At 34.2% G+C, this 25,523-nt stretch overlaps 2 protein-coding genes across 3 annotated transcripts in view; both read left to right on the forward strand.

Moving 5' to 3' along the window:
* The first annotated feature begins 18,032 nt into the window (after positions 1 to 18,032).
* LOC127866959 (BTB/POZ domain-containing protein 9-like) overlaps positions 18,033 to 25,523 on the forward strand; it is a 33,647-nt gene continuing 26,156 nt past the window's right edge. For both annotated transcript variants that reach the window (XR_008043183.1, XM_052407824.1), the window contains exon 1: positions 18,033 to 18,191. The gene's annotated coding sequence lies outside the window, so the exon portion shown is untranslated. The remainder of the gene's footprint in view (positions 18,192 to 25,523) is intronic.
* On the forward strand, positions 19,931 to 23,728 carry LOC127866964 (uncharacterized). Its single transcript, XM_052407841.1, has 5 exons — positions 19,931 to 21,162; positions 21,327 to 21,663; positions 21,966 to 22,058; positions 22,160 to 22,361; positions 22,479 to 23,728. The coding sequence occupies exons 2-5, from the start codon at positions 21,459 to 21,461 to the stop codon at positions 22,651 to 22,653; spliced, it is 675 nt and encodes a 224-aa protein (XP_052263801.1). The 5' UTR covers positions 19,931 to 21,162; positions 21,327 to 21,458; the 3' UTR covers positions 22,654 to 23,728.

A 25,523-nucleotide genomic window follows, 5' to 3' on the forward strand; every position in this document is an offset into this window, starting at 1 on the left:
GTTCGAATAGAGAGCGCAACTGTTAAGCTAAAAACGGCGAAGGACTCTCAACCATGGAGACTATCGCCGTTCTTTAGATATCACGGTCAATAATCGTGTGCCGAGGTTGAAGGTCGCCGTATTTACCGTTGGTTTGCACGAGCGAGAAAATGCGTATTCGCATTTAAACAAATCTATGAAGAAAAAACAGCAAGTTTGCGCGCAGGTGTTTGAATGTTAAATAAAATAAAATGTTGGGGCATCTCGATTGAACTTTCCAGTCTACTAGAGACACCTGGACCGCTGCTTCCGGTGCAGTCTTGCTTGTATGGTGACGTGTTGAAATCTCTTTGCATCCTTAATAATAACCCTTCGTATTCGTTTACGTATGAGAACGGAATGGGATGTCTAAAACATGCTTTGTAATGAGATACCGTATAGTCTTGGCAAAAGGAAGGGGTCACATAAAACTTCAAGAACTGTATCAGAGATAGAAGAAAAAAATCTTACAATAAACATAGCCAATAATAACGAACATAAAGCTGCGCTCTGCAAGAATGATCCGAATGTAATTATCCGAAGTTAAAGCATCTGAATAAGGAATTGAGTAATAAGTTAGTTCCTTATTCGGAAGCCTATATTCCGAACGGTCACTTTCGGATATTTATTTTTTTAGATGCTGTGTGTGTAATTTAAGCTTGCTTATGTAATATGGATGTATTCTGTCACATTTCTATTTTATATTCTATTTGACGATACTGAAAACAAGTATTATGAAGACGATAATAAGGAAATGGCATCGTCTTACTCAAACATAAATTAAAATAAACCAAAGAATACTAAATGTCAAAGAAAATCAAGGTATAAAGATGAAGGTTGGAAATAAAAAAATATATATTTATTGCAATTCATTGATACTGAGTTTTATTTAATGATAGCCTAGTTCATTATTCAGTTTGAATAATGAATAAGGAAATGGCTCCTTTTTCCTTATTCAAATCGAATAATAAAGGAAGTGGCATTTTTTAAATAAAAAATACAAATAAATGAACCAAAGAAGCCAATAAATCAATGAAAAGCATTTAAAATGTAGGTTAGGTATCAAAATCATTAATTGCAGTACATTTCTACTAAGTTTAATTTAATGATAACCCATTTGCTTACTCGGTTCGAATACAGAGTGCAACTGTTACGCTAAGAACGGCGAAAAACTGTTCACCATCGAGGCCATTTCCGTTTTGTAGATCCTTCGGTTAATAATCGTGTGCCTAGGTTCGTACAAACTTAATTAAACACTTGATCTGGGGAATATTTAGTACGTAATAAAATGCGACACAATTTTGATTAGTTAAAGAAAAAAAAATCATTATTTTGCTATCCACACTTCATCCGAAACAATTAAACATTTTTGTTTGTGACCAATAATTTTCCTTTATATTTTACTGTTGTTTATTGGAAAATATGATTGATTTAAAATGGGTACGTCACAGTGTCAATCACACAGTACATCGTTGTGAAAGTAAATTGACATTTTGTTAGTTGGTTATATAAGCAAATCAATAGACGTTATTCAAATATGTTTCGTTTTCTATTCTAACTGTAATTGGCAGATACTAGGTAATAACTTATTTACCACCTCGAACAACCTAGAATTTGGCTCGTCTCTGCTTTGCTTTTACACCTGAGAACTAAACTTCATTTACTACTTGCGTATTTGATACCACTTCTGTATTCCAGAAACACACATTCGAATGGTCGATACCTAAGCCAGCTATAAATAAAGAGTCGAAATGGTTACGGTCATTGACATGGACTTTGTCCCTTATTCATGTTAAGAAATAACTGATTAAGAGTTGTTTATTTAATCTCTGAAGTTGACGGAAGAACTAACGTGAAAAAAAGAGAATCATACTAAAAAGGTGAAAGCAAAAAAAATGATTCCAAAACAGATTTGGTATATGTTTACTGTTAAAGTAAGCATACCCCGATCGGTTTGAATATGCATGTGATTAATTATTATAATGCCGCGAAAAAGTAAACTAAACAATACTGAATATTACTAGGTAGAAATATATAAGAAATATTTTCTATGCACATGTCTACATGTTTGTCATATTTATAATTCACAGTTGGAAGGCGAACAACCCCGTTGTAAGTTTGAAATTGTCGTTCCTTTTTCCATAGACTTATTTCACAACGGATGAAGAACACGCAATATTTAAGACTTAAATAATACACATGTACGTTAGAATAAATTATTTTGAAACAAATAACTTTAAACATTTTTTTTCTTTAATGGTTCATCTTATTTCATTTCATATGATAAGATGAAACATGTGTCTATAGAGAATTTCCGCGCCTCTCGGTTGTTTGGCCACAGGTTGCAGTAAATATTTCGGATTATGCAGCCATGATCTTTTTGTTAAGCACTACACATATAAAATCCGGGACTGATAAAAAAGTAAGCATTTATTGACTGGTCAAAACAGACCTATCACAGATTGAGCGGTGCTTCGTAAAAAAACAACAACAACAACACTAAGAACGCTAGCCCATTTTATTCACCAATGGACTTAGTTTCTTCACATAATAAAGGTCGACATGGTATGTAATTTTGAAAGAATTATAAATCAGCCAGCTTTTGTACCAGTAGATTTGTGTGTTTTTGTTCCGCAAAAGCTAGCTTATTTCAGGATACGTAAATTGACAGGTGCAAGAAATAATAACAACGCAGACATATAGAAAATAAGTGTAATGTTGTTATATATATGCAACGCTAATAATATATATAAATATATTTATATATATACATGAGGCATACCTTCAAACATACCCGTATGTGTTTTTCAAAATTAAATATTAAACCCGACAGTGCTGTAAGGTTTGAAACATTTGATAAATACTATTACCTTACGCAGTTCAGCAATAACTTTAACCAAAAGCATACATTGTTAAGAAATTAAGCAACATCGGTAAAATGTCGAATCATACAGCTTTATAAAGATTGAACACTTAAAAATGGTTTGGAGATTTATACACTTCAAAGAAAAAAACACTTTTCGGCAATCATATAAACCATATCTGATAATTACTATAGTGTAACCAATAACACACAACAGAATTTGTCAACATCTAAAGCCAAAATTACAGCAACAAGAGCTCCATGATCGGAGACTTTTGCCCCCAACAGGGTCTTGAAACAGGGTTTTCTGCAACAAAACTGACCATAAATGTTAATCTTATCATATTAGTTTGACTAAGCCACTTTAATAAAACCTTATGTCACAGTGACCTTGACCTTTAAACTAGTGACCCAATTTCAATCGAGGCCATCTACTGTCCAACGCCAATGCACAAGGGAAGTATCACGACAATCGGTCAATTCGTTGACGAGATATTGATCGGAAACAATTTTCAAACTTAGAATGACTGAACTTAACCTTTAACCTTATAACCCCAATATCAATCAGGGCCATCTACTGTCCAACTCCAATGCACAACGGAAGTATCAAGACAATCGGTCAATTTGTTGACGAGTTTTTGATCGGAAACAATTTTCAAACTTAGTGTGACTGACCTTGACCTTTGACCTTGTAATTTAATTATCAATATGGGTCATCTTCTGTCCAAGACTAAAGTACATGTGAAGTATCAAGCCAATGGGTCAAACCGTACCCAAGTTATTGATCGCAAACAAACTGGTCTACCGACTGACATTTAGCAAAACAATATAACCCCTCTTCTTCGAAGGGGGGCATAATAAAACTAAACAAGAAATGTCGCAGTTGCCCTCGAAGTTTCCTTTTCTCGTTAGAGTAACTTGAATTTTTCTACAACACATTCATTACAATATATATATATTTCTGTAAAATATACAGTTACATAAACTGGCAAGTGCTTTCATTTATAGAAAATAAAGGGTTGCTGTGTTTAATGTTAGATAGAAAACCACAAAGCCATTTTTGGCCATCATTCGTTAGTTTGTTTAAAGATGGGCAAGTATAAAATGCAACTAATTGGCAGTACACACATTCAAACTCTTTGTTGTTTCTTTATGTACCACAAATATGGGGAATAAATGGTTAAATTTTGACTGAAATACCAAACATTTCTGAGTAGTTCCAAACTTGAAAGACTGAAAACTGTGCAGCCAAAGTGAACATCTGGCAAGAGTAGTGTAAATTATATTGAGAGGTTTGTGTTAGATAAGTACATTGTAATGACAGTTTAGACAGAAATTTGTCATAACAGTTTAAACAGAAATTATGCATCATACATACTCAAAAAATCAAAACATTACCATATTATACAACATTATAATTAAAGGCATTCAAACCATGACAACAATTTACAAACAAACAAATATACTTTATAAAGCATTTGTAAGTAATTACAAATAGGAAGATCATTACCAACATGGTGTAAGTTATCATATAAAATGGTAATAAAGTTTTCGAAACATTTAATCACAAAAAGGCTAAAAGGCTCTTATCTGTGAACCAAATAAATAAAACATTGCTTAGCTGGAAATCTACAGAAGCTTTCACTATAGCCTTATAAACATAACTGAACTGCCCCTGGCTGCCATGTTTTTCATATTACCCAAACTGTTTTGGAACTCGACCAAGATATCATTAGAACAAATATTCCTAATTTAATGATGATCCGGCTAGATTGTGATTTCTATAGTTTTCACATGGTTTAACTATAGTCATATAAGCTAATTTTCCCCGCCTCCTGAATGCTATTTTTATTAACAAACCGGCACCATTTGTTAAATTAGTCAAGATATTGCTAAAACAAAACAATTGTATAACATGAAGACACTTTAATTAGTAAAACAATAACAATCCTGTTAAAGTACGGGGAATACCTTTATAACTTGATATATGATGATATTATTTTAACAATTCACATCATTTTAAGTCATTTTATTGTGAACTTCACCTGTGACAAATGATAACATGTAGTTAAATATGATTACAGTATAAGAAAGTCAAAGCTGTGTTGACAACTCTTCACAATTTAACATCATGGCAATATGTGCTTGTTCCTTGAATCAAGCATTTAGTCCTACTTTGGCTTTTACTTTCGCAGACAATATACAATTAATAAGAATATACTTAACACAGAAATATCGAGTCTGTATACAAAAAGGAGCATCTACAAGCAATCATGTCTTTTAATAACAAAACATGTGTACACAGTACAAACATTAAGTGTTACAGATCTGAAGCTGGAATGACTTATCATGATTATTTAAGCTCAAATGTACATGTTTAAATGTAGTATTAACAAGAGATGTGTTTGTCAGAAACACAATGCCCCCTATTTGAACTTTGACCTTGAAGGATGACCTTGACCTCGACCTTTCACCACTCAAAATGTGCAGCGCCATGAGATACACATGCATGCCAAATATCAAGTTGCTATGATCAATATTGCAAAAGTTGTCACAAAACTGTAACCTAGGTTAAAGTTTTGGGAAAGAAAGACAGACACACACAATTACAGACTGACAGGCCAAAAACAATATACCCCCCCCCCTTTTTTTAAGGGGGCATAAAAATATATATCCCCAGACTGTTGTCAAGTAACCTCTCATTTTAAATCAAACACATACAATTTTTACACACTTGTACTTGCAGGAAACAATTCTGGAATGTAAACTTACACATGATTTCATGTCTAAATATAATGAAACATATTTTTGGAATTCGAATTAACATACTGTTTACATAAGTTCTAAAAATATAGTTATTAATACACCTTCGACAGAATTATACTCTGAATCGAAGAAAATGCAGGACAAACATCATAACTGTATCATGAAAAGAAAGAAAAATTAAACATCAAATTTGTATAATAATATAATTCCGGTTCACCCAATTCAGTGTGTATCTGCACAGCACAGGAATCTTCTCTTGTTGTTACGTCTCTTATTGCCACGTGACAATCGAGGTGCTTCTGAAGAGGTCTTGCTAACTGCTAAAACATTTAAATGGTACTTACAAATGTAAGCAGTTTTTGGCGTAAAAAATTTACCACTTTACTAACATTGATTGAAATTTTAATTGTTGATTCAATGTCCTCAAACATTCAAATGTTACCACAAAACTTCAAAACTTTTGAAGGTCAAAATGAACCCATCATTTTAAGAACCCTCTGAACTTCGAAATGAAAACTTAAAATGTTTTGAAATATGCAGTATATACAGTATTTACAAAGGTAAACCGACACTCCAGCTGCCTTTCCAATCTGTTAATAATATGTACAAAGTGCAAATCATGTAACTATTTATAATCTTTTATGTAATTTCTTAAATTTTCATCAAATAGTCATTCGAAGTTACAGAATACTTGCACTTATTGACAACAACCAGTAATAGTTTTTTCAATATTTACCAAACGTTCATAAACAACAATTATTGATAAATACAACTTAACATGGTATTTGGGTGGTATACAAGATATTTCTCAAATAAGGAAAAAGCATTGACATTGCACTGTCTGGATTTGAATGCATGCCAATAATAAATAGTCATTAACATCACCAGTTGTGCGAAAAGTTAAAGATACTTCTTATTGCAGCTAGATTGATTGTAACAAATATTTCATTTATTAAATAATTAACTTTAAAATAAATTTCTATAAATAACATTACTTGAATAGTTATTCCACTATAAGTCCACTATATGACACATACTCAAATGTAGCCTGTGTTGGAATGGTTACTTAAGCAAATTTTACGTATTAGGCCCTTACCTTTTCTTGTCTTGATATGGGTTGTATTTCCATCTGACGAAGTGGTTACTTTTGACGCTGTCTTGCTACCTGCTGTAACATTGCAATTATGTACCCTTATTAATTGACAATAAATAGCAACATATAATGGCATATTACAACGAAATACAAAACAAGGCATGTGCACAAGAATGCATTTTACACGTACTTATTTCAGCTGCACACATAAGTGTATATAAAAATGAATGAGCATGCATGAAAATTATGAAATATGTTACAGTAACAATACCAACAGGCCTGTCTATAAAGTAAAGTGCAAAAGCCTAAATCACAAAACGGTTACTTTTACAATTTGATTATGATAAAAACTAATTAATCGCTCATTTAAACAATACTTTTTGTATGATTTATCATTCTTACATTGTGTTGTCTGTTCATTTAGGTTGCAAATGTCTGTTTTGTCTTCATCAAAGGCTTCACCATTGCTCATATTTCCAGCGTCAGAACGAGATGCATTTGACAAAGTCTGACTTCCTGCTGTAACATCTAAAGTTAAGATACAGAAAACATGAACAGTGATGAAATGAAAATACTCAATAGCAACCATAAAATGTCATGTTACAACGAAATAACAAACTGTGCACGTAAACATAAATAAAATTCACGTACTTATTTCAGCTGCGCACACAATTGGTATAGAAAAAGATGAGCACACAAGAAAATTATGAAAAATTGTATAATTCCAACGACCTATCTATAATGTTGAGTGTTTGAGCCTTAATCATAATAAAAACCGATATTTTGGCATTAGATATGGATCAAATTTAGTTAATCGTTCATTTGTACAATAATAAATTGAACAATGCTGTTTTGTGTGATATTGTTCTTCTTACATTTGTTCTGCTCTTCATCAATGATGCATATTTCAATGTCTTGTTCTCCACAGGCAACAATATCGGACCAAATTTCTTCTTCTGGCTTTGTTGGGTTAGCCACTGAAAATTTATCCTAATACATAGATACAAAAAACAACAGGTATACTGATAAGTTGTCACTTTTAACAAGTGATGTTGAGAAACACTATGCCCCCTTTTGAGCAATTTCGACCCATATATTTGACCTTTGACCTTGAAGGATGACCTTGACCTTTCACCACTCATTAGCATTGGAATGGTAAGATTAGCATATTTAAATTTTACAAAATATTTGATAGTAGGAATATCAAAGCACTCTCTTATCGCAAAATATTACCTCATTAATACTTTATGTACATAAATATAACCTAGAGTAAAATTATCAAACATTACCCAAACTTGTCTGAAGTGATCAGGTGTCATTGGGTCATTATGTAATGATATTCTTCATTCATAACTGATTACTTTATTTAAACACTGTTAATCATTTACATTATTTGACCTTTGACCTTGAATGATGACCTTGACCTTTCACCACTCAAAATGAGCAGCCCCATGAGATAAACATGCATGACAAATATCAAGTTGCTATCTTCAATATTGCAAAAGTTATGACCAAGGTTAAAGTTTTTGGACAGACACACATACACACACAAACACACACATACAATGACAGACAGGCAAAAAACAATATACCCCTCATAAAAAGGTTCATACAAACTCAAGTATAACTTGAATTGGAATGGTAAGATTAGCATAATTAAAGTTTAAAAAATATTTGATAGTAGGAATATCAAAACACGCTCTTATCACAAAATATTACCTCATTAATACTTTATGTACATAAATATAACCTAGAGTAAAATTATCAAACATTACCCAAACTTGTCTGAAGTGATCAGGTGTCATTGGGTCATTACGTAATAATATTCTTCATTCATAACTAATTACTTTATTTAAACACTGTTAATCATTTACATTAAAATATTATTACCTGCTAAGGACAATATATATTGACCTAGTGACCTTCGCACTAGGTCAATATCCCTCCGGGACCATGTGAACTTGAAACTTTCACAGTTAAGGAAGTTTTCAGCAAACTAGAAATAAATAAAAAGAAAACACAAATCAAAAACGCTGACACGCCAAATATCAGATAATTTTAAGATGCCCGTACGAAATAATGGGGCGGATTCCGGGCGTAATCGGGGCGGAATTGGCACGTATTGTTGGAATTACGCCCGTACAACTGGCGGAATGAGTTTTACGCCCGGAACTAAAATTATTTCTGGGCGTAATTCAACTGTTTTTTCTGGGCGTAAAACAAATCCGGGCGTATTTTTATACTTAAAATTTGTATGATGGTGATTTGTGGACGGAATTTTGCACTTTGTTTCTTTCGTGGGGCAGAATTCCATACTTATAAAATATTTGTGAAGCCACATGACGGAATTTTGAACTTAGTAGTTTTTACAGAGAGTAATATTGGACTTTTCTAATTTCTATGAAGCTGAACAATAACTTAATAAATTTAATTTAAACCAAAGTACTGAACAAAATATTACCAGTTACTGATAACTTTAAATAAACGTTTTTAAATAAAAATATTTAATTTTATTTATACATTTGTACAATCAATGAACATTCATTATAGACACAACTATTTCAGTCACAGTATAATTAATTCAGCATAAAGCTTTGATCTAATTTATGATTTTCATGTTCAGATTCTAAAACATTTTTTGTAGTATTTTTATACTTAATTTGTGAGAAGCTGAAAAGGAGACAGACTTGTGAACTTGTGATCATGAATTATACTCTTAGATTTTGCATTATTATTGGCAATATTGCTGGTAAAAAAAATAGGAGATAACAATAACACATTTTAATTAAATATATTTTATCTATTGCTGACTTTTACAGTTTCCACTTACAGTCTAGTTTAATATTATTTGTTTATATCATCAATATGAATGCAGTTTCTCTCCATGTTACTCTATAAATTATTTTTTTTATAGTAATTAAGATTTCCCCAGTCTGAAAAGACCATAAACATGTACACTCAGATAAACACTGACAACCAGCTGAGTTGATCTCAGGTATTGTGCTGCCCATTCAATATTCACCAAATGCTGAGTCACATATGTACATGTTTATAAAACATCTGGGCTTATCAGGCTTCAGTGGATTGGTTCAGTGGTACAGGAAGTGAGTGGTAGAAGTTGCTGTTTGAAAACGAGCGGTTAAGCAAATTACTGACTCGGAACTAAATTGTCAGTATAATGCTTAAGCAAAATGAGGACTAAACTGTAGTGAAAAAATGTCTTGCAGGGAGTACTGTGTCAAAAACAATTTGTATTTAATACACATAATGTGGAAATGAAAAATAAGATTGTTGCAAAAGAGGTTCAAATTGGCTCAGGTTTAACTGTGATTTGGTCTCACCAAATTCCTGTGTTTTTGGAATACTGCAGAACAGCATAAAAGGTTTGTATTTTTACTCCTTCATTCCTCTATTATTTAGATTATTAACTGATATAATTGTAATTGTATTTGTGTACTGTCCCAGTGGGAAATGTAAAAGGATGATGAAAAGTAGACGGGCATCTGAAGGAAAAACAAAACAGTTTGAAACTAAAATGAAATACACAAATTTCTTTAAAATATATAGTAAGTACTTAAATTAACATTTCATTTTCAGATTATGTCATAGCATTAGTGAGAAAGGTTGCTGGTGGCATAACAAATTTTCCCATCTCGGACCTCAAAAGCCACGTCACAATTGAAGAATTTGTTTGCAAGAAAGCACAGACTGTTACATGAATGAAAAAACAAGTTGTGAAAAAATGAACTTTTTTATATTTGCTCTGTGTGCGCGCCCGGATGATGAGCACAAAGCGGTCCTTGACAAAGGAAAGCTTGATTTGTTGATAGGTAAATCACAATTTTACTACACAAGTTATTGTATTATAAGTTTGAAATAGTTAAGTTCAAAATAAAGATTAATTCGAATTATACGATTAGTGATCCTCATGGCTAGGCCTGTCAATTATAACAGAGTGTCTCAGTACCTTGCCGCACTAAGATCCAAACCTGCCCCCTTTGACCCCGAGTCATGTTTTTAATTGGTTCTGATCACATTATTTTACAGAATATTCAATGAATTTTCAATAAACTAATTTTATTTTAACAGTGAAACTAGTTTTATCAATTAAAAATAATAATTTTTAAATGAAAATGCATGTAATATTAAATAATATGCGCATATGCCAATATTTCGAACAGCGTTGTCGTCAGTGCGACGTCACTGCCTTCAACATAAAAGCGAGACTGCACCGGAAGCAGCGACCCAGGTGCCTCTAGTAGTCTGGAAAGTTTCGATGAGATGCCTCCGTATTTTGTTTTTTCAATTTAAACACAAATGCGTACTCAAACTGTAATTGAGTGTTTCCATTTAAATAGATTTTCTATCACCGAAAACGCGATTTCTGATCTTGTGTTCCAACGGTATATCCGGCGACCTTAAACATTGGCGCACGATAAAAGGTCGAGGGCACCAAAGAAATGGCGCTGGTCTATTTGATAACCAGTTTTATTTTTCCGAAGTTAGTGCAACTGGCTACTTTTTCCTTATTCAGAAAAAAAGGAACTGGGTTATCATTTTACAAAAACATAAGTAGGAATATACTGCAATACATATTTTGATACGCGACCTATATTTACAATGATTTTCATTGAATAATTGGTCTCTTTGGTTATTTTTCAATTATTTTTTTAGCAAGACAATGCCAGTTCCTTATTCGATTTGAATAAGGAATAAGGAACCAGTTCCTTATTCCCTATTCAAACCGAATAAGGAACGGAATATCATTATATAAAACTTAGAACAGGTGTACTGCAATTAAAGTTTTTGATATACAACCTACGTTTAAAATGCTTTTCATTGATTTATTGGTTTCTTTGGTTCATTTTGATTAAGGTTTTTAATCAGAAAATACCAGTTCCTTATTCGTTTTGTATACGGAACAAGGAACCAGTTCCTTATTCCTTATTCAAACCGAATAAGGAACTAGATTCTCATTAAATAAAATTTAGCAGCAATGTATTGCAATATTATTTTTTTTTACATCTACCATCATTTCATTGATATTTAGTATTATTTGGTTAATTTTAATTTATGTTTGAGTAAGACAATTTCATTTCCTAATTATCTTCTTCATAATACTTGTTTTCAGCGTGTATCGTCTAATAGAATATACAATAGAAATGTGACAGAATACATTCATACAACATAATCAAGCTGAAGTAACACACACAACATCTGAAAAATAAAATATCCGAAAGTGATCGTCCGAAATACAGGCTTCTGAATAAGGAACTAACTTATTACCCAATTCCTTATTCAGAGACTATAACTTCGGATACTTAAATTCGGATCATTCTCGCAAAGCGCAACTTTATGTTCGTTACTATTGGCTCTGTTTAATGTAAGATTTTTTATTTATATCTCTGATACAGTTCTTTAAGTTTTATCTGACCCTTACCTTGGGCCAAGACTATACGATATCTCATTACTAAGCATGTTTTAGATATCTCATTCCGTTCTTAACGTAAACAGTTACGAAGAGATATGATTAAGATGCAAAGAGATTTTAATACGTCACAAAACAGCAAGACTGCACCGGAAGCAGCGGTCCAGGTGCCTCAAGAAGACTGGACAGTTTCCATGAGATGCCTCAATATTTAATTTTATTTAAAATTCAAACACCTGCGCGCATACTAGCTGTAATAGTGTTTTTTTCTTCATAGATTTGTTTAAATGCAAATACGCGTTTTCTCGCTCATGCAGACCAACGGTAAATACGGCGACCTTCAACCTCGGCACACGATTATTGACCGTGGTATCTAAAGAACGGCGATAGTCTCAATGGTTGAGAGTCCTTCGCCGTTTTTAGCTTAACAGTTGAGCTCTGTATTCGAACAGAATGCCAAAATTGCGAACAGCGTTGTCGTCAGTGCGACGTCACTGACGTCACCATAAAAAATGTCTGCACCGGAAGGAGCGGCCTAGATGCCTCTAGTAGTCTGGAAAGTTTCGTAGAGATGTCCCCGTTTTTTGTGTTTTTTTTTTCAATTTAAAGACAAATGCGTTCTCAAGCTCTTATTGAGTGTTTCTAATTAAATAGGTTTTCTTTCACTGAAAACGCGTTTTTTCGATCTTGGATGCCAACGGTATATCCGGCGACCGTAAAGATTGGCGCACGATAAAAGGTCGCGGGAACTAAAGAAATGGCGCTGGTCTTTTTGATTACCAGTCCTCTTTTTCCGAAGTAAGTGCAACTGGCTGCTAATTTTTCCTTATTAGGAAGAAAAAAAAGGAACTGGGTTATCATTTAACAAAAACCTAAGTAGGAATGTTCTGCAGTACATATTTTGATACGCGACCTATATTTACAATGATTTTCATTGATTAATTGGTCTCTTTGGTCCATTTTAATTTATTTGTTTAGCATGGAAATGCCAGTTCCTTATTCGATTTGAATAAGGAATAAGGAACCAGCTCCTTATTCCCGATTCAAACCGAATAAGGAACTGGTTTATCATTACTTAAAACTTAGTAGAAATGTATTGCAATGCGTATTTTAAATATCCAACCTATGTATACACATGTATATAATGATATTCATTTATATGTTGCACAATTTTGATCATTTTCATTGATGTTTAAGTAAGAAAATGCCGTTCCTTATTCGTTTTTGATTTATTATTTATAGTAAGTACATTCCAGTTCCTTATTCGATTTCAATAAGGAATAAGGAACCAGTTCCTTATTCCTTATTCAAACTGAATAAGGAACTGGTTTATCATTACTTAAAACTTAGTAGAAATGTATTGCAATGCGTATTTTAAATATCCAACCTATGTATACACATGTATATAATGATATTCATTTATATGTTGCACAATTTTGATCATTTTCATTGATGTTTAAGTAAGAAAATGCCGTTCCTTATTCGTTTTTGATTTATTATTTATAGTAAGTACATTCCAGTTCCTTATTCGATTTCAATAAGGAATAAGGAACCAGTTCCTTATTCCTTATTCAAACTGAATAAGGAACTGGTTTATCATTACTTAAAACTTAGTAGAAATGTATTGCAATGCGTATTTTAAATATCCAACCTATGTATACACATGTATATAATGATATTCATTTATATGTTGAACATTTTTGATCATTTTCATTGATGTTTAAGTAAGAAAATGCCGTTCCTTATTCGATTTTGATTTATTATTTATAGTAAGAACATTCCAGTTCCTTATTCGATTTCAATAAGGAATAAGGAACCAGTTCCTTATTCCTTATTCAAACTGAATAAGGAACTGGTTTATCATTACTTAAAACTTAGTAGAAATGTATTGCAATGCGTATTTTAAATATCCAACCTATGTATACACATGTATATAATGATATTCATTTTTATGTTGAACAATTTTGATCATTTTCATTGATGTTTAAGTAAGAAAATGCCGTTCCTTATTCGATTTTGATTTATTATTTATAGTAAGTACATTCCAGTTCCTTATTCGATTTCAATAAGGAATAAGGAACCAGTTCCTTATTCCTTATTCAAACTGAATAAGGAACTGGTTTATCATTACTTAATACTTAGTAGAAATGTATTGCAATGCGTATTTTAAATATCCAACCTATGTATACACATGTATATAATGATATTCATTTATATGTTGAACAATTTTGATCATTTTCATTGATGTTTAAGTAAGAAAATGCCGTTCCTTATTTGATTTTGATTTATTATTTATAGTAAGTACATTCCAGTTCCTTATTCGATGTCAATAAGGAATAAGGAACCAGTTCCTTATTCCTTATTCAAACTGAATAAGGAACTGGTTTATCATTACTTAAAACTTAGTAGAAATGTATTGCAATGCGTATTTTAAATATCCAACATATGTATACACATGTATATAATGATATTCATTTATATGTTGAACACTTTTGATCATTTTCATTGATGTTTAAGTAAGAAAATGCCGTTCCTTATTCGATTTTGATTTATTATTTATAGTAAGTACATTCCAGTTCCTTATTCGATTTCAATAAGGAATAAGGAACCAGTTCCTTATTCCTTATTCAAACTGAATAAGGAACTGGTTTATCATTACTTAAAACTTAGTAGAAATGTATTGCAATGCGTATTTTAAATATCCAACCTATGTATACACATGTATATAATGATGTTCATTTATATGTTGAACAATTTTGATCATTTTCATTGATGTTAAAGTAAAAAAATGCAGGTTCCTTATTCGGCTTGAATACGGAATAAGGAACTGGTTCCCGTTTCCTTATTCGGCCGCGAAAAAGGAAATTGAGTTTAAATGAAAACAAAAATTAGGAAATGTACTAGATTGCATTTTTATATCACATAAATGTTAAATAAGTATACAGGCTTAAGGTTTGGTTTATTTGAAGTTAGAATTCGAAGTAGATAATGCCGGCTCGGGTTATTCAAAAAATCCTATTAAAACGCTGAGAAGAAACATGAATATGTATCGTTATACACAAATTAAATGTATTCTTGTTATTTAGCTTTGATTTAATTGAGAATTGTTTGCATTATTTTTCTTAAAAAGCTTAGTCAAATATGTTAAGCGTGAATAAGGAATAAGGAACCGTTATTTATTCCTTATTCGAATAAGGAATCGTGAATAAGGAATAAGGAACTGTTCCTTATTCCGTATTCGAATAAGGAATAAGGAACTAGGAAAAAGGAACCAACTTACTCTCCATTAAAAGTGATATGTAAATCACAAGTATTCGTAAAGAAACAAAACAGTTTAAGGCAAAGGCGGATATGTACTTTCCAAAAAGAAAATCTGCATCGGCCTAAAATGTTACGAAGATTTGCCGTTTTACACATCCTTGATTTAAAATGCTCTGTAAATCAGAAGTATTTATAAAGAAAGAATAAAGTTTTAGGCAGAGGCAGATATATTCTTTTAGATAATCTAAATTTAAGCGAATGGCGTATTGAAAGGTGTACTTGTAAAAAAGCTAATTCTGCCTTAAATACTATCATTACGCATTGTGGCTTAATATTGGTTCACAGCCACATATTTTTCAATTCTAGTATGTTTTAGTTTTAAATCACTTTTAAAATATCAACGCTTCTATAAATATCGAAATTTTTTATGTTTCGCATGTTTTCAGTTATATTGTGTGAAGTCACGAAATTTTGTGTATTGGAATCAAGCGGACGGACATGCAGCCATAGCGAATGATATCGTCAGATAACTACGGAATAACGATAGTGCCATCGTGGTTAGACATTAAAATCCAGAGGGCGACAATGCGATAGTGCGATAGTACGATATTGCGACAATGCGATAGTACGATGGCGACAATGCGAAAGCACGATGGCGACATGCGACAACGCGATTATACGATGGCGACAATGCGATAGTACGATGGCGACAATGCGATAGTCATATCGTACTGTCGCCATCGTATCATCGCATTGTCGCCATATCGTACTATCGGATTGTAGCCATCGTACGATCGCGTTTTCGTACTGTCGTCGTATTATCGCATTGTCACCATCGTACTATCGCACTGTTGCCATCGTATTGCCACACTGTCGTCATCGTATAATTGCACTATCGCATTGTCGCCATCGTACTATCACACTGTCGCCATCGTATTGTCGCACTGTCGCCATCGTACAATCGCATTGTCGCCATCGTACTTTCGCGTTGTCGCATTTTGTACTATCGCGTTGTCGCATTTTCCCCATCGCACATCGCATGGTCGCCATCATACTATCGCTTTGTCGCCATCGAACTATCTCATTTTCGCCATCGAACTATCGCACTCTGGATTTTAATGTGTAACCATGATGGCCTAACGGTATTCCGTAGATAACAGAGGGAGATCAACGACTGTCTGATTTATGTCACGTGATGCAGATCTTATATTCGCGGCGAGAATTTCCGATACTTTATATTGGTCCTAATGGATGTTCTCGAAGTCCCCATCCTACTCTACGGCTGCGAGACCTGGACGCTTCACGCGGACACAGAACGCAGGCTACAGGTATATGAAAATAAATGTCTCCGAAGACTGCTCCGCATCTTCTATACGGAGCACAAGACCAACGAGTACGTCCGGAACATTGGTTGGTCCACATGAGCCCATACAGGCGACCGTCAAACGACGATTTCAAGTTGGATTGGTATAGACACGTCACCAGGCACGACTCTCTGTGCAAGACTGTTCTCCATGGCACGCTAGAGGGAGGTCGACGTCGAGGCCGTCAGAAGAAAATCTTGATGGATAATGTTAAAGAGAGGAAATCCCTTCCCATGGATGAATTACTCTAATCAGCACACAACCTACCTGACTGGATGAGGATTTTTGTGTCGTCGTCCCTTATTTCCCCAAAAGGGCTAAACCGGTTAAGGGTGGTGATGATGATGATGATAATGATGATGAGAACGACGACGACGACGATGATGATGATGGTGGTGGTGGTGGTGATGATGATGATGATTCAACGATTCATCAAACGAAATGTCAAAACTGACAATCAAAAGGTTTAAACTGCTGCATATAATACAAGTTTACGTCCACCCCCAACTGAGTACTGCGCAGCTTTTGGCGTCCATGGAAGAAAACCTTTAACAACAAATTAGAAGGTGTCCAAGTTCAGCCGCTAAATATATACGTTCTCAATAACTACAGTTACACAAGCAGTGTTACCCTCATGCTACAAAATGGAAAGTGTCTCCAATATAGAAGATCAAATAACTCCCTGGTCATGTTCTATAAAGTAAGGGCCCAACTGTTGCAGTCGATCAACATCATCTTATCCCCACTAGAAATATGAACATCCCTTAGTCCCATACTCAGTACCATTCTTAAATTACTCTTACTTCACTAGGACCATATATGATGATAAGACTCTGGAATACTCTACCAACCTACTGGTATGTCAAATCTAGCCCCAGCCTCGATATCTTCACAGAGAGGCTGGCGGTGGTCAAAATGGAATCTATCTGCTGCCCTATTTTATCTGTAAAATACTGTTTTTACCTTTTACTGTAAACATTTCTTTTTAGCAACTGTTTCTCTGACAGCTCCGCCCAGTGATAATTGGCAATCGATTGTTAGGACGTAAACATGTAGATGTAGATGTTGATGATGAACCTCTGTCAGGATAGTTATCAATGTATTTTATTGTTATGTTCCCAGTAAAAATTGTACTTGAACTGTTACAAATTGTTTTGAAGCGAAGTAGTTATTGTGGAGGATCGTTTTTACCTTTGGTACCTTGCCATGTCTTGTAGTGTTTAGTTTCAGGCTTGGATTTATTCTGGTTCCCGTCGTACTAATACTTAAGTGTCAGGGGCAGGTAATCCATAATAGCTTGGATTTAGACAACACCGGAAGTCGTACTGTTTGTGTTAAAACTTTATTACAAAAAGGTTAAAATAGTAATAAAATCAAGGATTGTTGAACTTCAGAGAGGCATGTATTAAAGTTGCATATTTTTTGTTATACTACTTCTATTTAAATTAATGTCTGTTAATGAGCATCGTTCGTGCTTGCTTTATGGTAGACCATTAAAAGGAATGTCAAGAACCTGACTTAAGTTTTTAACGTGTAAATTGGTAAGATTTAAATTGTCAAGTCAATAACTTGAATAAGTAACTTCATAAGTTTCGAACATTCATCAAGAAGACTGGTCCAATCTAACCAAACAGTAAACAAATTCTGAGCTTCAATTCACAGCTTCAATATGTATGCTGTAAGGTCGCCGTGGTGTAATGGATATGGTGTCCGCCTAGCGACCGGGAGGTCACGGGTTCGATCACCGCTGTGGGAGCGTTCTTTCGATCTCCCATACAGACACCAAGTACTGGTTCTAGGCCCCGGAAACGGACTCGAGAGCATTTCAAATAAGTAGGAATTACTTTCTATGCAATCGAGCTAAAATAAATAGGTTTAAACTAACTATGTATGCTGTAAATGTATCCTCCAATTACCTTGAGTCGAGCAGTTAAGGAAACAACTTAAATAATTTCGGAATTAATTCAATCAATGCCTTAATAAACGATGTGCCGAAAAAGATTTTTTTCATTCGCGTTAAATCCATGTCGAAATTGTTAATTTACAGCGTGTTTAACCATGCAAAGCCAATAGTTCCATACACACCCTCAAATGACATACACTACACGCGTTGTTTACCTTGAGTCAACAGCTCAGATCTGAAAAGCGAAAGTACTAAATTGCAATATGCATGAGGTCAACAAAACTTCGAAAATTCGATTCACAGAACAAATTTAGAGAAGCTGAAAGATTAATTTTTTTTTTTTTATTACTTCTATTTACCAATTAACAAGTTTCTGTGTTATCGGTCGATCTTATGTTGAGGCCAAAAAAAAGGGTCTGTTTTGGGTCTCCCGAATTGGCGCCAACCCTCAACTTTTTATTGGGGTCCCCCAAAAAAAATAAAAATGTTCATTTTCGTTCATATAAGATGTAATATCAGGCGAATAAAGCATATATAAACATGAATCGCGCCATGAGAAAACCAGCACAAATGACATCGATGACGTCATTGGCAAATCGTCATTTTCATTACGTCCTAATTTTCTGAGAAAAATTGATTTGCGTGAGATATATGTGTACACGTGTGTTTGATTTCGTTTGAAAGTTAAAAACTTATGGAATGGATGCCGAACTTGAGGTAAGAGCCTTAACACTGTATAGATTTATTTAAATTATGTTTTCGCACAATCGCCACTGACTATACTTGTTTTAACATTGTTTATTTAAACATGATTTAAAAACACGTCATGTAGGCCTAGTGTTTTGCACTGGATCAGTGAATAAAAGAAACTTTGGTTGGTCGTAAAATAGTGTCAGAGCATTACGATATTTTGAAAACATTATTTATTGTGTAAATATGTGTTGTTGTTTGACAATTTAAGTTTATCGCATATTTAAATCATGTTAAATGTGTGTTTACAATAATATTAAAAAAGCATATGACTACTACTAGCCATAATAAGTAAAATCTAAAGTTTAAGTAGCATAAATGGACAGATTAATAAGATGTTAGTTAAGATTAATAAGCTGTTAGTTAATGATGTTTTATTTTTATGTGGATAGCCTATTCAAAATAATATTTTTGCAACATACCGTATGGATATATTTAGATAGTACAATACGTCATCACTCTACTGAGAGTAAATAGCGCAGTCGGTAAGGCAGTACGCTAAATCAGTAAATGCTGTTTTGATTGATCTAAGCATTGGTTTGAATCGTATAAGTCCTACATTTTTTGTGTTAGTATGTACATGTTATAGAATACAATTATTATTAAATTGCCACTTAATTGTTGCTTTAAATATACTGATATACATAAATTATCAATTGATTAAAGCGTATTTAAATATTTTAGGATTTGGAAAGTATCATCTCAGACCACTTTGGTCGTAACCCGGCGAGTACACCCATTTGTTCCCAGACATTGGAGGCGAGTGACGAGAGCGACGTGGATACTAGCAGCTTCGCCGACATCTGTCAGGGTCGTGTGAGGTCTATGGTGAGAGAAAATATTGATGCGAGTGATGACAACGATTGCGACAACAAAGACGATCAAATCCATGGTCAATGACTGTCAGAAGATGAAAACCATGTTCACAACATAACAAGCGCTGGCATACATGAACAAGGAGAGTGTGACCCTGATAGGTTAGCTGTAGAGCATTTCATGAAGGGATGTGGATGTGGCAGGCATTGTCATAAGAACTTCACGCCATCTTCAATGTATCAGTCCATTTTAGACAGGGGTGAGAAGAGTAAAGATGAAAAAGAAATGTTCCTTATGGGAATTTTAAGTAATTGTTCGTATACCTCTTCTAGCACTAAGAGAGGGAAGAAACGTTCTCGCGTGCGCACACACTTTGCAATTAATGGTGCTTCAGTGTGTAGGGAAACTTTTTTGCTGTTTTTTGACGTAAAATGTGCTGTTCTATATGCACTGATACAGACAGTTAATCAGGGTGATTGTACACCGAGAACGCACGGGAACAGAGGGCGAAAACCTAAACACGCACTAATGTTTGATGATGTAAATTAGACTGTGCAGTTCATCATGAACACATCCCAAGAAATCGGACTGCCATACCCAGCAGCCCCAAGGGGAAAAGACAATATTCCAATCGTCTTCCTTCCATCAAGCACAACAAAATTGCATTTACATGCGCAATATAGCGCTGCTTGTGTAGAGCGAAATGTGCGGTGCGTGCAAATTTCGGCATTCAAAAGCATCTGGTTGCACTGCGTTCTGCACATTAAAATTGCAAAACCAAGAGAGGACTTTTGCGGCACGTGCGAGCGACTTCGAAGGGACATCGTCGGCGCTGTGACAGAAGACGAGAAGCTACATGCACTGACAGCAATGGAGACGCACAGCACTGACGCTCGCAAGGTTGTTATTTGTAATACAACTTAATTAATTGTTAGCCTACACATATAAGTAATAATTAAATGTTTTATTCTCATCTTTTGCTGGTGTTATTAAAAATTTCAGTGATAACACGAATACCAATATGATAATAGGTGTTGACAATAATGCATGCTCATATTTTACAGGAAAGAAACGTGTACTTAAACTGTGTTCAGATGGCCGTTTCTGACCCCGTGCGATATTGCCACTTCACCTTTGACTAAAGTCAGAGTGTAAGTTTACCACACTACGGCAGACAGACGGGCCAAATATATTTCATGACACTCAGAGAAGTGCAGATCTTTGGTTTCCGCAAAAGTGGCGATAAACAACTGAACTTTCTAATCAACGAGAACGAAACCCCTGGGAAAGATGGCAAGATGACGCACGGCCCAAACGCAGTGCTTTCCATGATAGATTGGGCACTGGAAACAACGGCAAATCCATCTAGGTTGTTCATTATTCATGCCGATAACTGTCCAGGTAATTAACAACACGGGCGTATTTAATGTGTATAACAGTTTAAGTTCTACATTTGTTTTGTATGGTATTAAGATTTGAATAGCTCTTGTAAGCTACGAAGCGCTACTATGTCAACTATGCTTTATATTATGAATACGCTTTTTTGAATAAAAATACCACACGGGTGATCCGAATTACCACCTAAACAATATAAAAGTTATATTATTTATACATTCGATTTTTTTACAAAACAACACAATGCTTGGAGAATTTCTAAGTGTCTATTCATAACTGAATACAATATGTGCTATATTCTTTTTCAGGACAGAATAAAAACAGGTACGTCATTGGATATTTCCTGTGGCGTGTCATGACAAGTCAGCAGGACACCATCGAGTTCCTGATGCAGATTCCCGGTAAAGAAAATATTTTTGTGTTTACTTATCCATAGAAAACAATCAGTCATAACACTTTTATTTTATTAAAAAAATAATTTAAGACTTATTTTTATGTTTAGGCCACGCGCGTTGTCACGTAGACAGCGGGTTTGCCTGTGTTAAAAAGGCTTACAGACGAAGCGACATAGATACAATGGACGAGTTGGCAGCCGTTGTGGATGGATCGAGCAGCACCAACGCTGCAGTTCGATACCCAGCGTGGTGCTGGCGTAACTGGAAGTCGTTTCTAGGCGAACACTACAATGCGCTACCTGGCATGCGGTATGTAGCAGTCATTACATTGCAGAAAATTTACTGGTATATTAATCAAAATAGTTTAATAACAATCCTACTGATTTGGACAAAATACAAATAATAAAATGTGTCCTTCCACTGCAGGAAATATCAGTACTTCCGAATGTCGTCTGCTTACCCCGGTGTTGTCATGGCGAAGACATGCAGCGACGGTGAAGAGACCTCTTTGTGTTTATTGAAGAACCCAGGTTTCCTCTGCACGAACAGTGCAGCTGCTCGCTCCTGGATTATCTGCAGCACGGTGCGACTACTTGCGTGATAACGTGCGACCTCTATTGTCAGCTCGGGGTCAGGAAGGCTTCGCGTGTTAGACAGAATGTGACATGTTTACTGCTCGAACTGTGCTAAGGGTTGATTTAACCAGTTATTAGTCCCCTACTGGTTTCATCGGAGGGGACTTATGCTGTGCGCTCCGTCAGTCTGTCTGTCTGTCAGTCTGTCCGTCACACTTTTCTGGATCATGCGATAACTTTAAAAGTTCTTCATATTTTTTCATGAAACTTGGAACATGGATATATGGCAATATGGACATTATGCACGTAATTTCAATTCGTTCATATGTCAAAAATTATGGTTCATATGGCAACAAATAGACTAGAAATACTGCTGAAAATGGTGTTTTTCTGGATCCTGCGATAACTTTTAAAGTTCTTAATATTTTTTCATGAAACTTGGAACATGGATAGATGGCAATATGGACATTATGCACGTCATTTCATTTCGTTCCTACGTCAAAAATTATGGTTGCTATGGCAACACAAAGACTAGAAATACTGCTGAAAATTGTGGTTTTCTGGATCCTATGATAAATTTGTAAGTTCTTAATATTTTTTCATGAAACCTGAAACATGGATAGATGGCAATATGGACATTATGCACGTCATTTCATTTTGTTCCTACGTTAAAAATTCCGGTTGCTATGGCAACAATATAAAAAATCTGGAATTTCTAACAATGGTGGAGCCGGTAGGGGACTTATATTGCTTGACAATAGTCTTGTTGTTAATGTATTATGGATTCTGTATGTTTGTTTGTTAAACAAAAAAATATCAACATTCCAATTTCATTTAAATTATCCAACAAACTGGGTTATTTATTTTCTTGAAGAAAAATCATAAATTAATATTAACACTTTATATGAAATAACCAAACTGTAACACATGTACGTCATAGGTATCAAACACAACATGATTAAAATTTTTAATAATGATAACGGACATTTCAAAATAAAATATGAACGAAGTGAGTTAAAAAAAAGGAATATGACGCGGCGTCAAATTACGACGTAATGACGCTCACTTTAGAATTACACGGGTTAACGTAAATGTAAATTAGTTTAGGTTATAGTTGGAAAAGTATGACATGTTATATATATATGGAACCGGAAAAGAACGTAGATAAAGAAATGAAAAAAAGTAAAAATTGAAAATTTTGTCATTTGTGCTGGTTTTTTCATGGCGAGATTCACATGTATTTGTTATAATAAGCTTTAGTAGCCTTCCATTCTAGTACCCTAAAGACAAAAAAAAATCAAAAAAATCTCCACCTATGACCCTGTTTTTTTTCCAACAAAACCCCAAACGGACCTAATTTTTTTTGGCCTGAGCAACATTGACACGAAAAAGTGCTCAAGAATTGAAAAAAAAAATGCAATTTGTACAAAGAAAATGTCGGCATATATGTGACTATTAAAAGAGTTGATAAAATTCTAATCCAATCGGGACAGGGTATACCCACTGAACATGTGGATACGGGATGTCACCTAGTCACCCATTTTCGCGATGTACCTGCATAGATTGTTCCATGCAACATTTTCTGGGAATAGGGAAAAAGATTTTTTTCCCTTGGCAGGTATATTTTCCCCCAGTCTTCATTTTTTTCCCGTAAAATGTTTTTTTTTTTTTTTTTAAACTTTAAATACATAAGTTTACCTGATCCAGTGTAGAAAATATAACATATTAAATAATTAAATTATATGTTGCCTTGAATTTGTTTTAAAAACAACAAAATATGTTAAATTGATTATTTAAGACTCCTTATTTTCCCCAAAATCCGGCGTTTGGGGTGATTTTTTCCCCCAAAATCCGCCACTTCGTGTGATTTTTTTCCCCTCAAAAAAGGCCAGGCCCTTTCCCCAAAATCAGATAAAAAAACCTGTATGTCAGTGTTTTTTTCACCATTTTGGGAATGGGGCCGGTCTCTTTGGATTGGGAAAATTCGCGGCGTTTTTACTAAAATTTGGAAATAAGAGTTGTTGTTGTTTTGCTAACAAATGCTTCAAAATTGAGCATACAAGTGTGTCCAGTATTATATTTACTAAGGTTGATCTTATATGGATGGGAGATGAACAAAATATTGATATACAAAAATAAAAAATACAAATTATTTTTTTTGGAAACCTTCCATTGGGAATTTTTAGCTCCCATTTGGGAAAAATATGTACAATTTTCCATTGGGTATGGGTCCGGTTACCGGACTCGATTTTTAATTGCAAAAAAACACTGTATGTGTTCACACTAGCGCAGTGGTCTGCAATTTATGTGCAAGTTTAATGAAGAGTACTGAAAAAATGCACGGAAAAGGCATACATTTGTACATTAATTAAATTTTGGATTATTTAAGTTGAAGTAAGATTTTGAAATGCAATTAAACTGTTTTTATGCCCCCGGATCGATAGATCGGGGATATATTGTTTTTGGCCTGTCATTCTGTCCCAAAACTTTAATATTACAGTAAAGTTTTGCAATAACTTTTGAAATATTTAACATAGCAACTTGATATTTGGCATGCATGTGTATCTCATGGAGCTGCACATTTTGAGTGGTGAAAGGTCAAGGTCATCCCACTGTTTTTATACCCTCGGATCGATAGATCGGTGGTATATTGTTTTTGGCCTGTCTGTCTGTCATTCTGTCCCAAAACTTTTATATTACAGTAAAGTTTTGCAAAAACTGTTGAAATATTTAACATAGCAAGTTGATATTTGGCATGCATGTGTATCTCATGGAGCTGCACATTTTGAGTGGTGAAAGGTCAAGGTCATCCTTCAAGGTCAAAGGTAAAAAATTTAAAATTTTAATAAAGTAAAGTTTTGCAATAACTTGAAATATTAAACATAGCAACTTGATA

This window comes from Dreissena polymorpha, chromosome 2 (assembly GCF_020536995.1).
Source record: "Dreissena polymorpha isolate Duluth1 chromosome 2, UMN_Dpol_1.0, whole genome shotgun sequence".
NCBI lineage: Eukaryota > Metazoa > Mollusca > Bivalvia > Myida > Dreissenidae > Dreissena > Dreissena polymorpha.